Source organism: Anser anser, assembly GCF_964211835.1.
Source record: "Anser anser genome assembly, chromosome: 1".
Lineage (NCBI taxonomy): Eukaryota > Metazoa > Chordata > Aves > Anseriformes > Anatidae > Anser > Anser anser.
Window position 1 is genome coordinate 70,494,697 of NC_139720.1, and position 15,222 is coordinate 70,509,918.

Below are 15,222 nucleotides of genomic sequence, written 5' to 3' on the forward strand. Positions count from 1 at the left end.
TTCACAGAATCACAGAATGTTCAGGATTAGAAGGGACCTTGAAAGATCATCTAGTCCAATCCCACTGCCAGAGCAAGAACACCTAAATCACATCACACAGGAACATGTTCAGGAGGGTTTTGAAAGTCTCCTGAGGAGACTCCACAGCCCCCCTGTGCAGCCTGTTCCAGTGTTCTGTCACCCTTACTGTAAAAAGGGTTTTCCTTCATATTTATGCAGAACCTCCTATGTTCCAGCTTGCACCCATTGCCCCTTGTCCTATCATTGGATGTCACCAAGAAGAGCCTGGCTCCATCCTCCCGACACTTGCCCTTCACAGGATTTTAGTTAGCTCAGGTCTTTCACAGTCTAGCTGAATTGAATTTCTACCACTTGGTGTATAAAACTCTCTCTCCTGCCAGTGTAACTGGATCTAAAAATTTTCTCAGGGTATATTCTATCTCACCATCTAGGTAATTGCTAGAGATAACACTACTGGTCCAATCCCTCGCAGGCCACTTGTTATTGATCTCTAATGAGACACTGAGCTAGTGATGGCTACCCTTGAAATGCAGATATCCAGTCATTTTTCAATACATTTAACAATCTACACCCTCCAACCCATACTTCCAAGAATTCCTCAGTGAGAGATCATAGAATCATTAAGGTTGGAAAAGACCTCCAAGATCATCTGGTCCAACCATCACCCTACCACCAATATCGCCCACTAAACCACATCTCTAAGCACCCTGTCCAACCTTTCCTTAAACACCCCCAAGGACAGTGACTCCACCATCTCCCTGGGTAACTCATTCAGATGCCTAACTCCTCTTTCTGAGGAGAAATTTCTCATATTTTCCAACCTGAACCTCCCCTGGAGCAACTTGAGGACGTTCCTTCTTGTCCTATCAAGAGGGAATGATAATAAACACCTTGCTTAAGTCAGTCAGGAAATGCTATATCCACTGACATACCCTCATTTCATTGCAAAAGGCACTCAGGTTGGTCAAACATGACTTGCCCTTGGTGACCGGGAACAGCTAACCCAGGTGTATGTTGTCATCCTTCAAATGTTTGAAAGGAAATTCCCTACAAATACAATTCATTATATTTCCAAGGATTGTGGTAAGGCTGACTGTCCTATAGCTACCTGGATTCTTCTTCTTACTCTTCTTAAATATGAGTGAAATGATAGCCTATTTCTAATCTTCAGAGACCTCTCTGCCATTCCATTTTTTTTCATGAAATACTGCATTGCAATTACATCACCCATGTCTTTCAGCACACTAGCTTAAATCCGATCCATCCTGATGGATTTGAATACAGTCAGTTTTTCTAAGTAGTTCTGAAGAAAAATGTATTTTCACTTCTTGAGTGGCAGTGCTAGATTATGTTCTTTTAGGCAAATACGGTTTTTCTACAAAACCATATTTGGAATAGAAATTTATCACGCGTTTCACTCGGTGGGCCACATTACCTTTCTAGCAATCTCTTGCCTATACACCCAATTCCACATCACTTGGGTGCTGAGAACATGGTATTTATCCTCATCTCATCCTTTCAAAATATGAAAGTGCTCGTCCCTAGTCCTAATGAGCAACCATCTAGCAGTAAGTACTTCTCACAAGCAGACAGTGATATTGGAAAGGAGAGAACCCAAATCTCCCGACCACTAGAGCTCCAAATACTGATTAAGGGAGAACAAAGCTATGAAACACCACTGTACAAAGAAAACTTCCGATCATACCCTTAACAGTATCTCTAAAGTAACTGGAGGAATGAAGAAGAATAGCTCACAGTTCTGACACGAGCTCATACTTGCTTAACAGGACTAAAATTACCAGGTTTCATTGGGATTCTCCTAGGATGTTCTCTTCAAGGAAGAAGGGAAACTGATTAAGTTCCTGACTAAGTTGCTTTCACTGACATTAGAGATTGCACTGTTGTCTTGATAAACTTGTAAGATAAACTTCTTGAATGTTCAGTACAAGGCTTCTACGTATCCTTACAAACCTAATTCACCAGGGACCTATGACCTGCTGCTGCAGCCTCTTCCGTGCTTGCTTCTGATTCAAGAGGATCCAAATATTCACTATGACACTGCCTTCCAGACAGACATCTTCCAACAAATCCCAGCTGTGCTGTCCTAACAATCAGTGCTAAGTGAGAACAAGAGAAGACAAGCCCTTTCTACCACATGTTAAGACAATGCATTTATACTTTGTTAAAGGTCACACTTATTGCTCACAGTAAAGTGGGATACACAGGTGCAAAGCACTACCTTTCTCTTCTTCATTCAGCATGTGGTGCACTGGCAGACCTCTATATCTGTGACTTGAAGCCTATCATATTGCCTGATTTCCACTTTCTCTTTGCACTGGAGATTATTACTTGGGTTCTTTACTACGTTCCCTTTGCTTTCAAGTACTAATACCACCCCACTAGATTGGAAAAGCACATTTCCAATAAGCATATGAGCAAACACAAAGCACAGATGAAGTAAACTTAGAAGTCAATAAAACCTATGTGTTCTTGCAGGAAACAGTCTCAAGATGATACAGACAGTTCAGCTGTGGCCCAGTATATTTTGTTCTCATATCACAAAATTCTGGTGGAGACATTAGGCTAAACATTAAAATTACACCAGGACACCAGCACTTGTACCCCTGTTAACACTATATCAAGGTATTTTTTTGCAATATATTGAAGAGCTGATTTAAACAAGGAAGAAATGCTCAACACAGAAGTGGGTTTTATAGTTGTCGGTTTACAACTCATGCATCAGAGGACAAAGGAAGCAGAAAGCATATATATTTTAGCTTTTTTTTTTTTTTTTAAGTCAGATTCTTTCAGAAGTCGCTTTTTAAAGAAAGGATGGAAGTTTTTTGAACTGGACATAGTAATGAGCTTGACTGGAGACATAACTTAGTGAAAGGGCTGCAAAAATGAAGTATGGAAAATATGGCACTTCAAAAAATAAGGCAATGAAGAATGACCTTTACATCACACTTATAGTTATTCTTAATGTACTTTCCTCTTCCTAATCTTCCTGAACCTTCTCACTTCAAAACAAGTGGGAAATACATGCAACTGATATAAATACATGTGGTTGATATAAATAGGAAGTTCTGATTTGATAAGATTTTGGCACCACACTGTACACAATACAGAACAGCTACCTATGGGATGTGTCAGTGAACATTTAAGCCTTTTACATAATAAATTTAAAGAAAAGTACTTCCAGCAATTAGGAGCACTTTAGATTGAAATTCTCAAACCAAAAATTTCTAGGCACTATATTTTACATGGACAGTACACAAGGTTGCACATAGCAGATAAGAAATTCAAAGACAAAAAGAAAAGGAATGCAAGGAGGTGCCATTTAGACTTATAAATGAACCAGAAGTATGGAGTAATATTTGTACAAATTTCTAAAGAGAAAAGCATCTTATGGTGCTGATGTAACTCTAGGGGGTGACAATGTAGAGGATACACTGAATGTATGTTTAGAGCAGACACAAGGACTCACATGCATACTGTGAAAAAAATCCTATTATCTTCATCATATCCGTCCAGACATAATAAATTTAGCTTACTCTTCTCACCCACAAGTTTGCTGCTATAAATCTAGGAGTTACATGAGACCAGCTTCTATAATTCTACTTTTGTGACTGAGCCCTTATACTGCTATATGGACAATCACATTAGTCACATTAGGTGTAGATGGAAAATGAGAACTACTCTCTTTGAAGGCACCCTGTCATTTAACAAAAGATAGCTTTACTTTTACAGTATTGTGACTGTATTGTCACATTTTGAACACATGAACCTTGGATCAGAGACAAGTTCCTACAAAAGGGCTCCTGATCACCTCACTTCATCTTCCAGAGGAAGAGCTACATTGGTTGCCATGGAAATTAAACAGTGAGAATTAGAGTACATGGTTTGATAAATGCAGATTATGTTGTTTCAGAAAGCAAGAACTTGCCCGTCTTCAAGGACTCAATCTAGTGATGGAAACTCCGGCACTGCATATTACTTTTCAACATGACTATCCAATTTTCAACATAAACAGAGTTATACATGCCAGCCTATTACCATAAAAACTGAGAAGTTAAAGTTGTATTTAACTTCAGAAGCAAGGCAGAGGCAGTCACAAAACAATCTATCCTCCTACACCTCAGGTCTGAAGAAAACCTAGCCTTTTAGAACAGATGACAGAAATGTATTCAGAATTAAGTATCAGCCTGTGTATGATTGACCAGCAAAGAGATGATTGTTGAAATATACAGTCATGTATTACTTGAAAACTAAAGCTACAGTAAATATAACAATAACAGTCATAGGTTTTCTGAGAGGAACCTGAGAAGTAAGACCTTCCCCCCATGCCTGAGTGTGGTAGTATGAGCAGCTAATGCAGCTATATAACATTACTGCCTTGCTACCAGATCAGAGTCTAGTTTTGCGTGTGTCATTGGTTTACCAGTATCACTGTGTTGGTAGAGCTCAGAAACCTCATATTTAAATATCATTTTATCTCATCTTGAAAGCATATAGTTTCATCTGATCCCTGAAGTTGCCTGCTGAAAATTGTGTGGAGAGTTCATCAGCTGTAAACAATGTCTAATCAGTTCTTGAAAACCCTTGAGCTAGCAAAAGCAGTGGTAGAGGATTCAGTGTTACCCTTCACAAATAAAGAAATGTTTGCATGTCAGTTGTATTTGACCCACTACAAGTAATTCACCAGAAAATGCTGGACCAAAACACTGTGCTATATATTGGGCACTGAGAAAGCAGGAACTGAACATTTCTTCTCCTCATATCAACTAACTTGGACCCTGTAGCAAAGAGCAATGCACAGGATTTGAGCCAGGTGCCTGTAAAGCATTGGTTTTAGCATTGGTTTAGCACAAGATACTTCAGAACATGGTGGAGATGGGTTAAATTCTTTTCTGAGTGACGGGGATTAATATATAGCTAGCGGTTTGCCAGATATCACATAGCAATGATGGGTCAGCAATAGGCCAAAATGAAGGCAAAGCCATACATCTGACAAAAATCAGTCTTTAAGAACAATTAGCCTTCTGATCTCCTCTGTCAGCTTATTGATGGCAGAACTAGGTAAAGGAACGAAAAGTGACTGGGAGATAACACAGTTATTAGGAAATACGGGAAATGAGGGAAAAAAGACATCAAGATCCAATGTCTCCCATCAAATCAATATATTTAGAAGATTCAGCATGTCCTGAATTCAAGCATGTAGCAGTACATCGGCTGCTTTGATAAGATGTGGGGCAAGGCAACAACCACTAAACAGAAATGTAAGAACAAAGAAAAATCAAAACTACATGGTTTATGGCCAAAGTCACTGGTTATCAGAAGAACCCGAAACTTGTGAACTCAGTGGAAAACTTAACTACTTTATCTATGTACAAGATTTAATGATTGTTTTGAAATGTACAACAGAGCATGACACAAACACCCCAGTACTCTGCTTTTCTGAAATTGTCTCAAGATTATTTCAAATGAAAACAAAGGCAGAGAGGATTACTGATATTTTATGCTATACTAGGAGTGTATAAACTTAGTCAGTTTGCTCTGGAGTATTTAGATATAGAAGAAATAGTCTCTTTAAAAAGGTTACTGGTATAAGACAGGGTCATTCAATGTCTGTAACATCTTGATCTGAGATTTCACTTCTTCCTGCAAATGACAAACTGAAGGACTCCATAGGAAAATACAAACAGAACCACAAAGCAATAACATACATTACTGGAGAAAGAATCATAGTGCACGTAAAGAACTAAATTAATACCTAGATATAGTCACAGAAGTGGAATTTACTACATGCAATGTTAGACTACATGGTTATCAGAGCTCTGGGTTTACAGAAACAGATCTTTTATCAGAAAAGCAAAAAATCTTTCTTTGCTTTCTGCAGGATCAGAAGTAAAGCAGAGGATGCAGTTGTATGAAGCAAGGAATGTCTAAGGATATAATTCTGTCACATTCAATTTAGAAATGTAAATACATTAGAGTTTGGGTGGCTTATTTATGGTCTGGGGACCAATGGACTCAGTCTTTTCATAATTTTGTCCAACAAAGGACTTGGATGCTTTACAGCAATGACATTCAATTCAGTAGCCAGAGACAAATTAGAAGCACTCCCTGAACTATCATGCTCCCCCACCGTAAAGCTAGAAGCAGCAAAGCAGCAGATGTCAGTGCATTCAATGGAGATCTTGCCAAGGACTGTTTCTGTAACACAATTTCTTTCACCCTGGAAACTATCCTTTAAATTATCTTTAAATAAAATCATACATCCATTTCAGAACAGCTGATAACACAAATAAGTCCCATTCATGGTACTGTGAGCATGAACATCAGAAGGAGTGTTAAGTTGAGCACACAAGTTCTCTCTCTCTCTCTCTCTCTCCTTTCCCTTTCCTCCCTCCCACTACCTCAAGAGAGCACACTTCTAAAGCCCCCTACTAGAGCTATGGACATATCATGAAGGAATTTCAGAAGAAATGTACTTAGTTTTATACTTAAAGATTTTTAATACTAATTCCAAATAATATCACGTGTTTGTGAATAAGCAATGACAGGTGGTAAAAGCAGATGGTTTTGAAAAGATTTGCAGCAGCCCCTGGCTCTGCTGTTCTACTATCTCAGCAGGATGCTGGCAGAGAAAGCAATTCCCCACCTCTTCTCTCCCTGCCTCACTCAAGAAAATCAGCAGCAGCTGACCTCACCAGCTGCCACAGAGCCAGGATAGGACCAGCAAAGTGTACTTGTTCACATTCTTCATCCCACCTCCAAACCTCTGCCTCACTACAGAAGCCCTCCCTATTGCAAACCACTAATGCAAGCAGACCAGCTGAGTGATGATCTGACAGGAGCCACAAAACCCCAGTGTTTGCTGGACCAGGCACAGAGTGGGCATATCTGCTGGTTTAGCCAGTACAGCACTGTGGATATTCACTGCAGATCATGACCACTTTGTTTCTGGAATATGTGTCACTTCTGACCATGCTGAAGGAAGACATCTAAGAATGATCATCCATTAACACTCCAGCGCTGAACCCAGACACAAACACCTGAATTCCTTTAGACATCTGCTGAAAACCATCTGCTCTTGCTTCTGAATGCCTTGGCAACAGGTGAGACCACCTTACCTCAGTGTTTCTGAGGAATGAAGAACAAAATCCTGCACAATCTAACAAATTTTCCACAAGAGGTGAATAACTTTGTGTCATTACTTAGAGTGATACTGCAGTTGAGAAGAAAACTCAGATGCATAATTACATCAAATCTCAAAACAGAGATATGGTAAAAATTCATTCACATGGCAATAGGAACAGTAAAAGAAAAGGAAGTTTCCAAATCAGTGTTGGGTAATTGACCAAAACTGCCAACAAGTGCAGCTACAACTTCTCCATTACTTGAGATTTGGGAGACTTGCTACCAGTGAGTAAACAGCGCTGGCTTGAGGCTGTCATTTTCTGCACATCATATCAGTTGTAGCACACCAACAGTTAAGTCAGTTGTAATGAGATGCCTCTCATTTGAGGCATCACAGTTACCTATAAAGATGACTCAGGCAAATTCATATACAACTGATGAACCATTAAATTGTACCAGGTTTGGCTACTATCAAACCAATTTGTATAGCCTATTGTTAACTCCCCAGTACACTCATCTCAAAGAACCTTTTAGAAAACTTCTGTGCTTTGTTAATATCCACACATTTTATGAATAAATTAAGAATCTCTTTCAGGATTTACTAAGGTGTATTGTAGGAATTATGGTCTTTTAAAGGGATGGCACATTTTCTACATAGTGTCTCTGCTCTTCAGATTTTCAACAGAACCAGATCTGTTGGTATAATTTCAGCACAGCTCTTATTTTTGTTTTCTATTTCTTTAAACAGTATAATTGTATACCTTGATGAGAATCTTTCCCTTATTTTCTATCTATAGCATTGTTTACAAAGTTTCAATCAATTTACACTTCCATAATTTCATTCACAGTATCAAGATAGTTTCTGAGGGAATATTCTAGAGACAGTAGTGACACTAAAGAGTATTTATGTTCAGTGTCCCCTATATAAGAAAAAGCCCTCCTGAACCATCTACTGCAAAATAACCCTACATTCTTTACGGGATAAACAATGAAACTGGAGAACCTTTCTTTCCTGCAGTCAACATGTTTTTTAGTTACTTTAAGGTCAACCCCAACCTCCCCCCCATTTTTTTTTTTTTACCTTCCTATTTCTTCCCAACTTTATACTGCATAATAGAAACAGTTGTGAAAAAAGAGTTTCCTATAAAGGTAGACACAAACATTTCAAACCTGAAGTCATAAACATATGTATTTTGAAGTACACACCAGTAAAATTGCCACTCACCTTTGTGCACAATAAACTGTGTTTCTGGGCTTGGATAAGGCAAGGCTTGAAGGCAGCATTAGAAATTAAGCGTTAGATGGTAAGCATTCAGGTTTGTGACCAGTCCTGTCCCTCTTACATGCATTAACAACCAGACATTAGGCTTTGTGTTTGTTCTGCTAACCCCTATAGAACAACTCACTGCTTCTGAAAGAAGCATATATAGGTGGCAGATACTGGCATAATGGATTAAAAACAAAATTAAGTATTAGGAAAACCTATAATATCCATCTCTTATGGGTACAGCTGCTCCACAGTTACTGTCAGTAAGCAGAAGATGGAGTTATACACAATAGCTAATTTCTGTGGCACAAGGTATCTTTTCCTGTTAGCATTGATATAAAAGCAGAACCCTATGTAATTTCCAGTCTCTAGTAACTGTCTAAGCATAGGTACACGCAAAGAAAAACACATGTACAAGCAACTCCTGCAAAAGGCAGCTAATATAAGCTTAGAACTGAATGCAATTACAGTAAAGTTACAGGTATTTTTGCCAAACCTTTAATATGCATCACACTTTAACAAAAACCAATGTATCCAAAGATTTGAGGGAGAGGGGATTTCCAGCCTCCAATAATTAGCAATAGAGCATTAATTATATGCCTACACACAAGATCCTACTATTGACTATTTCACTGTGCAAAGACCTAATTAGCTGTAATTTTGACACTGATCTGTGTAAGTACATCACCCAAAAACAATTATATTTTCTAAAGGAAGCCTGAAAGCACTCTTTGGATAAGAGTTTAAAAATAAATAGGCTACATCAGAAGGTGTTAAAAACATGAGTTATTGGCTTCACTGTAATATAAACTTCACTGTGAAAGCAGATGAAAATGAACTTTTGCCAGCTATAGCTGTGTATCAAGGAGGGCTGTGATGCTGATGGGTGCAAGGTGACCTATGGTGGCAGTACACAACTGTCCATGGGAACTGATTTGCAGAAGTCCAGGATACCTCACAGGAGAGAGCAAATGAGGGTCATGCTTCCCTGTGACTGCTTCTATGGCTGTGATCATCATTGATAAATGACCATCGTAGACCTCAAACATGAACCTTGTTAGTACAGGCCGTATACAAACGCAGAACATGAAAACCAGACTGTCACTAAAGTAGTTTGCGATTTAAATTTAACATAGGCAGATTTGGAAGCAACAGTGGCAGAACACTGACCCAAAACTGAAATCCAGAGACTTTGCACAGGGAGGCAATGTTTATTTAGCAAGCCAGAGTAAGGCCTCACCTTCTTCAAAAGGTGCAGGTATTTAAAATAACCTTTTGTCTTTCAAATTTCCTCTTCTAGTTTCAACAGTCTCTCCCAGAGTACGTCTGTGCAGGTGACCAGAGGCAGACAGGTACTTCTCACTCTCCTAATTGGCCAGATAAAAACCAAATCTAATCTGGAAGGCATGCAGCAGTGTTAACATGGCACTGGGTAAGCTCATTATACTGCAGTGCCATCATCTTTTTAGCCTGGCACTAATGGGATTCCTACTGAGTACCATGAGGATCAGCCTGCTCTTCCCCCAACTGCATGTCTCTGCTGACTCCTTGGTGCATTTCAGTTACACATTGAGTCAGACCCAGGAACTCATCCAACTGAAAACCAAGCCAACAGCAACAAGAACGGATTTGCATTTGGCCACAAATTATAGTATCAGCACAAGTGAGAGATCAGGAATGTGTAGCCAGAGGTGAGGCAGGCCAGATGACCCTCTGGCAGTAGTCCATGTTTGTGGTAATTTAAAATGACCACTGAACCTCACCCTTCGCCTTGTTGAGAGACAAGTATTGGTGACCTCCAGCAACAGTCTCACATTAATGCAGGTGAACTGCTCCCAGGCAAGAACTGCCTTTGCATAATAACATTGTGTGGCAGGGAAGTTAACATGCTTCTATCAACAGTTACTTCTAGGTACGACTGTAGGTGCCTGACTCTTTCCATGATCTACTGCTAATAACTTAGTGTTGATTTTATTGGACAGCTTTGTTACATTCAAATTTGTTTCTTAAGCCTCCTTTGTGGACCCAGGAGCCTTAGGAAATAAGAACACTATAGTTTTTAATAGTAATAATGGGATAATAGCGCAGTTATAGAGCAACACTATGATTATCCCAAACATCTCCCTACAAACACAACAAAACCAAACAATACAATAAGCAATAATCCCCAGGTTAGATAATCACTCATCAGCAGGGTTTCACCCCGACCAGTGTTACTTTCCACCACCCTTCAGCTTCTATAAACTACTCAGCTTCTTTAAACCATTCACATCTGTGGTAACACCAAGAAACCTGGGTCTTTCCTCCCTTTCCCGTTTCAAAACGGGTATTTTTTCCTTCTTCAGTATACCGTCATTTACATGATCCATCCCCTGGAAATAGCAAAATTATCTGCCATTGGGGAAAATGAAACAAACTACTAAGCGATAAGGATTTGCAACTTCCTATGTGGAATGTAAAAGAAAAATGAAAAGTTTATTACAATGACAGTCTAACATTGCAGACTGCCCAACTGGAGAATGGATCTACACTCTGCTACAGGAACTGAAATCAGCAGCAGCAGAGAGATTTGCAGCAGAGAGATTACTGAAGAAATCAGCTGCTCATTATCTTTCCCCCACTGTACCATACAGACCAAATGCCAGTCTCTCTGCTTTTGGTGATATTATCTATATTCCCTACCACATTCCTTCCACCCTGCCATCACTTACATTCATACCAGCAAGCCCACAGCTCACTAGCCACCCACTCCGCCCTGCCAATGATCCAGATCTGAACTGACTCTGAGTAAAACATGGGAAGTTTATCTAAGCCGCCTCAGAGCTGCTAATTTTGTGCCTCTGTTACAAGCCATTCCCTACCACCTTTATGACAGTCTTTTTTTTGCCAAGATGACATGTTACAAGTTTTATTTACTCAGGCTTTTCTTACACGATCTTCAAGACATTAAGCACTCTTAGAACTCTATTTCCTCACCACTAATCTAAACAAACATTAATAGGGATTAGAACTGAAATCCAAATTGGCAGAAATGAAAAATCTGCAGCTTTGTTACAGTATCAGATGCATCCATCAACATCCTCTAAACATAGTGAAAGGTTAGCCTAAATCTGCTATTGCTTCATGTTTAATTCAGATACCTCTGAATGAGCGCAGTTCTCCCCATCCTTCCCTCACCCAAATCTTCTATTCTCACCACCTACATAATTCTGAAGAATTTAATCTAGAAAAACACCCCAAAATGCAAAGGAAGTTTTTAAAATGTTGTTTCTACAGAACTGTAGTTTATCAAGTGAAAGATTAAAGAAATGGAGATTAAAGTACTAAATCATAACAGGGATTCTACAATTCCTATAAAGCAACTATCTGTAACTTTTCAAGTACGTAATAGCTTTAAAGAGAAGATGAGTACATTATACAGTCAAGAACAAAACTTGCACTTATCTATTTAAGAACACTACAGGTAAGCAGAAAATTATGAATGTTTTGATACAGTAGATGCAAGAGAAAAACTCCAGTAGCATCTCTCTGAACTGCCATCAGCTTCTTATCAAACAGAGGTGAAGGTTTCCAGAATACCAGCTCACACAAAGTTGTTCTGTAAAGAGATGTGGGATTTTGGATCAAAAACTTCTGAAAGGCTATGCATTTTGTTTGTTATGCCTTTGGGATCAGATCCTATTTGAATTTTATTCTTACTTCAATACAAATTCAAACAAATCAGACTTATAGAAGATATGGATTTTGGACTAGATTTCACCAACCTAATAATAACCTTTACTGGCATCAAAAATAAGGCCAAAAAAAAAAACCACTAATCATTTGACTGAACCTATGGCATAGTATTTCTGGGTGAATCAACTCCCATTTAGTTTCCTTGCTTCCCACTGCAAGATAATGGTCTGTCATTAGTTATTTGTGTCTCTAGTAATGCCCTTAAAAGGCTCCGAGGCAAACATATACAGCAAAATTGTTCTGAGTAACAACATTATTGTGACCTTGTCTCATACAGTCCTTTACATGTCTAGTTTCTAGAAAACTGAGGATATCCTCACAGGATCCTGCAACAAAAATTGGGTTAAATCTTTGTGGTGCCATGATCTATCCAGTAATTTCCCAATCAAGAGATAGGAAACAGCACCAAGGCTTGGAATAACCAGACCTCTTCATACAACTGCTGTCTAATACTACGCCCATTTGTATTTTTTTTTTTTTTTTCAATCTAGGGCCTAATAACAGGGAAAACAAGACAACCCTCCCCTCAAATCGCATTAGATTTTCCCCTTTCTTGGGGCGGTGTGCATGGGGGGAGGGGAGGCTGTAACATCGCACTTCGGGTTACCCCCTACCCAGGGCAAAGCAGCGCAGGGATCTCTCGCCACGCTCCTCATTCATAGGGCTGCACTCCGCCTTTAACTTTCCCAGGGAGAAGCGGGGGCATCGGCTGGGCAGGGACGGGCCAGCGCCGCCGCTTCCCCCCGGGCATCGCCCCACGCTCCCAGCCCGGCCTGGCCCCACTGCCCTCCCTGCTTCCTGAGCGACACCATCCCTCCCGCAGCGTGGCCTCCTCGTCCTCTCCCCCACCTCATTTCTTTTTCTTGTTTTTTCATTATTATTTTTGCTTCCTCACCATGCCCCGCGGCGGGTCGTTACCTTCAATTACCGCCCTTCCGACCAATTCGCGTCTCCAGTCCGCTGCCCCCACCTCCCTTAGCACACAAGCAACTCCCGGCGAAGGAAGGGGGGGGACGGAAAAAAAAAAAAAATTACAAACCTCAACCTCTCCTCCCCCTTTGGGTTTGATACTGTATATCCGGCCGGGGGAGGGAGGAGCAGCGCCTCTGCTCTGCCTTCCCCTCCGGAGCCCGCCGGGGATGCGGAGCGGGTCAGCCCACCGGGGCCCCACTGCAGCGGGAGCCGCTAGGAGGAAGCAGCAGCCGGAGCCACGTTTCGCAGTGCCGCAGGGCACCCGAGCAAACCGCAGCAGCCGTCAAAGGGCAGGCGAGAAAAGGCTCCCACCCGCAGCCCCCCCCTCCTTACCGGGATCCCAGGGCTCCGCTGCCAGCACCGCCGCCTCCGCGCAACCCCAGGACGCTGCGGGGCGAGCGACCTGCGGCGGCTCCTCAGCGCCTCCCCAAGTCCCTGCCGTGCCCTCGTCGTCCTCCCTCCCCGTCTGGCACCAGCACGGAGCGGGGCGTGAGCGGACGGCCGGAATTTGCGGGAGGCAGGGCTGGGCTGGGCTGCGGCCCCCACACGGGAGGGGAGGGGGAGGAAACTGAAGGCTTCACAAATCCATGGTGAAGGGGTAGGGCAAGTGGTCCCCAGGCTGCCCTCCGAGGGTATTGCACCTCCTTCCCTCGTCGATTTAAAACCAGTACGTTCGGCTCTGTTTTTAAAATGATGAGGAAGAATGTTGCGTAGAGGGATAGCTATAAAATCAGCATATTTACTACACAATTCGTGTTTTAAGTTTAAAAAAAAAAAAAAAAAACAACATACCTACTCAACCATGAATCCTGTTCTCACTTCAGCTACTGAAGATACATCTCCAGAAAGATCTTTTCGACACAAGGATTGAACTAGCGAGATGTGATGCTTTTATATCACTTATCACACAGTATGTAAAAGCATTAATTAATTTCACAAGATTGGGTTCATCTAATTACTATCTTCATTTTATTAGCAGTGAAAAAAGCCACAGAGATCACAGCAGACTTCCAAACACAAAGGGATTAGGTGCTACGCCCTCAGCTGCAGTTCGTTGGTACCAAGCTACATCCTTTAGATGTTTAAAGGCTGCAGGTACCTGACATTTCCATGAGAGCTTCCCAAGCATGTGTTTGTGTACCTTGGCACTAGTAATTAAGCCCTAAGACTAGCGCCAAAGTAGGTAGGCCTTCATGTTTTCACCTTATTCTCCTCACTGTTCTTACAATGCACATCCCTCTACTCCAAATGCAATATTGTGCTGTAACCTGTGCACAGGGCTAAAAGTCCTGGTTACCCAGGACAAAAGATCTGCATCAACAGCTCTCCACACTGCACTTGCAGAGCTGCTGCAGGGTCATCTGTGTGGGGTCAGATAGAGCTGTTCAGGGAATTCATTTTATGAAAAAGCACATGATGCAGGGTACATTGACAGCATCCCTTATATAGATGGAAGATAGACTGCTGCTTTCATAAATAACTAGATGCTATCTCAGTAGCTTCCACAGGAGAATGGAAGCTCTGGTTTTCATTTCATTTTTATTTTTTTTTCTCCTTAAGAGGAAAAAGAACCTACAACTTATATGAAAGAATTCTGGGATTCATTCATCAGAAATGTAGTGGGAGGGAACTTCCAAGGAAATAAACTAGAGGAAGTGGTTCTTATCCAAGGAAGTCGCAGCTGTTTGCAGAAAGTGACTGATGGTATCTCAGATAATTCTGGGTAAATAGAGTTTCCGTTGCCTACATATATCTCTGGAATATTCTTTAACATAAACATCTGCCTCAACAGACTGGACAGACCTCTGTCTAATTGAAAAATGGGGTACCAAAATGGGGAACAGGTAGGCAAATGTGAATTAATAAGTAGGCAATCAGGAGTGGCTTTGTTGAAAGAGTTATCTTGGAGTCTGGAAAAATAACCATAAGGAAAGTTGCTGAGAAGCACAGAATTAGAGACAACTATCACTTGTGTTGTCTTTCAGACTATTGAACAGAGAGCTTAATAAGCATCAATTTTTGCAGAAACTGTATCAAGAGGCATTACATGGGAGACAAAGTACTTTCGAATCTACAAACTTTTA

At 40.9% G+C, this 15,222-nt stretch overlaps 1 protein-coding gene across 9 annotated transcripts in view; it reads right to left on the reverse strand.

The window, feature by feature from the left end:
• FAR2 (fatty acyl-CoA reductase 2) overlaps positions 1–13,609 on the reverse strand; it is a gene marked incomplete at its 5' end in the record, with an annotated part of 161,986 nt that extends 148,377 nt beyond the window's left edge. Inside the window, one exon of one of the 9 annotated variants that reach the window (XM_083838603.1) lies at positions 13,472–13,609. Coding sequence is in view for 1 of the 9 variants with exons in the window: in XM_083838602.1 (XP_083694728.1) it covers positions 13,062–13,064 (3 nt within the window). Of the gene's footprint in view, positions 1–13,061; positions 13,449–13,471 lie in introns of those variants that run through there. The other 8 variants (XM_083838607.1, XM_083838601.1, XM_083838608.1 and 5 more) reach the window with 8 other exon arrangements.
• Positions 13,610–15,222: the final 1,613 nt, after the last annotated feature.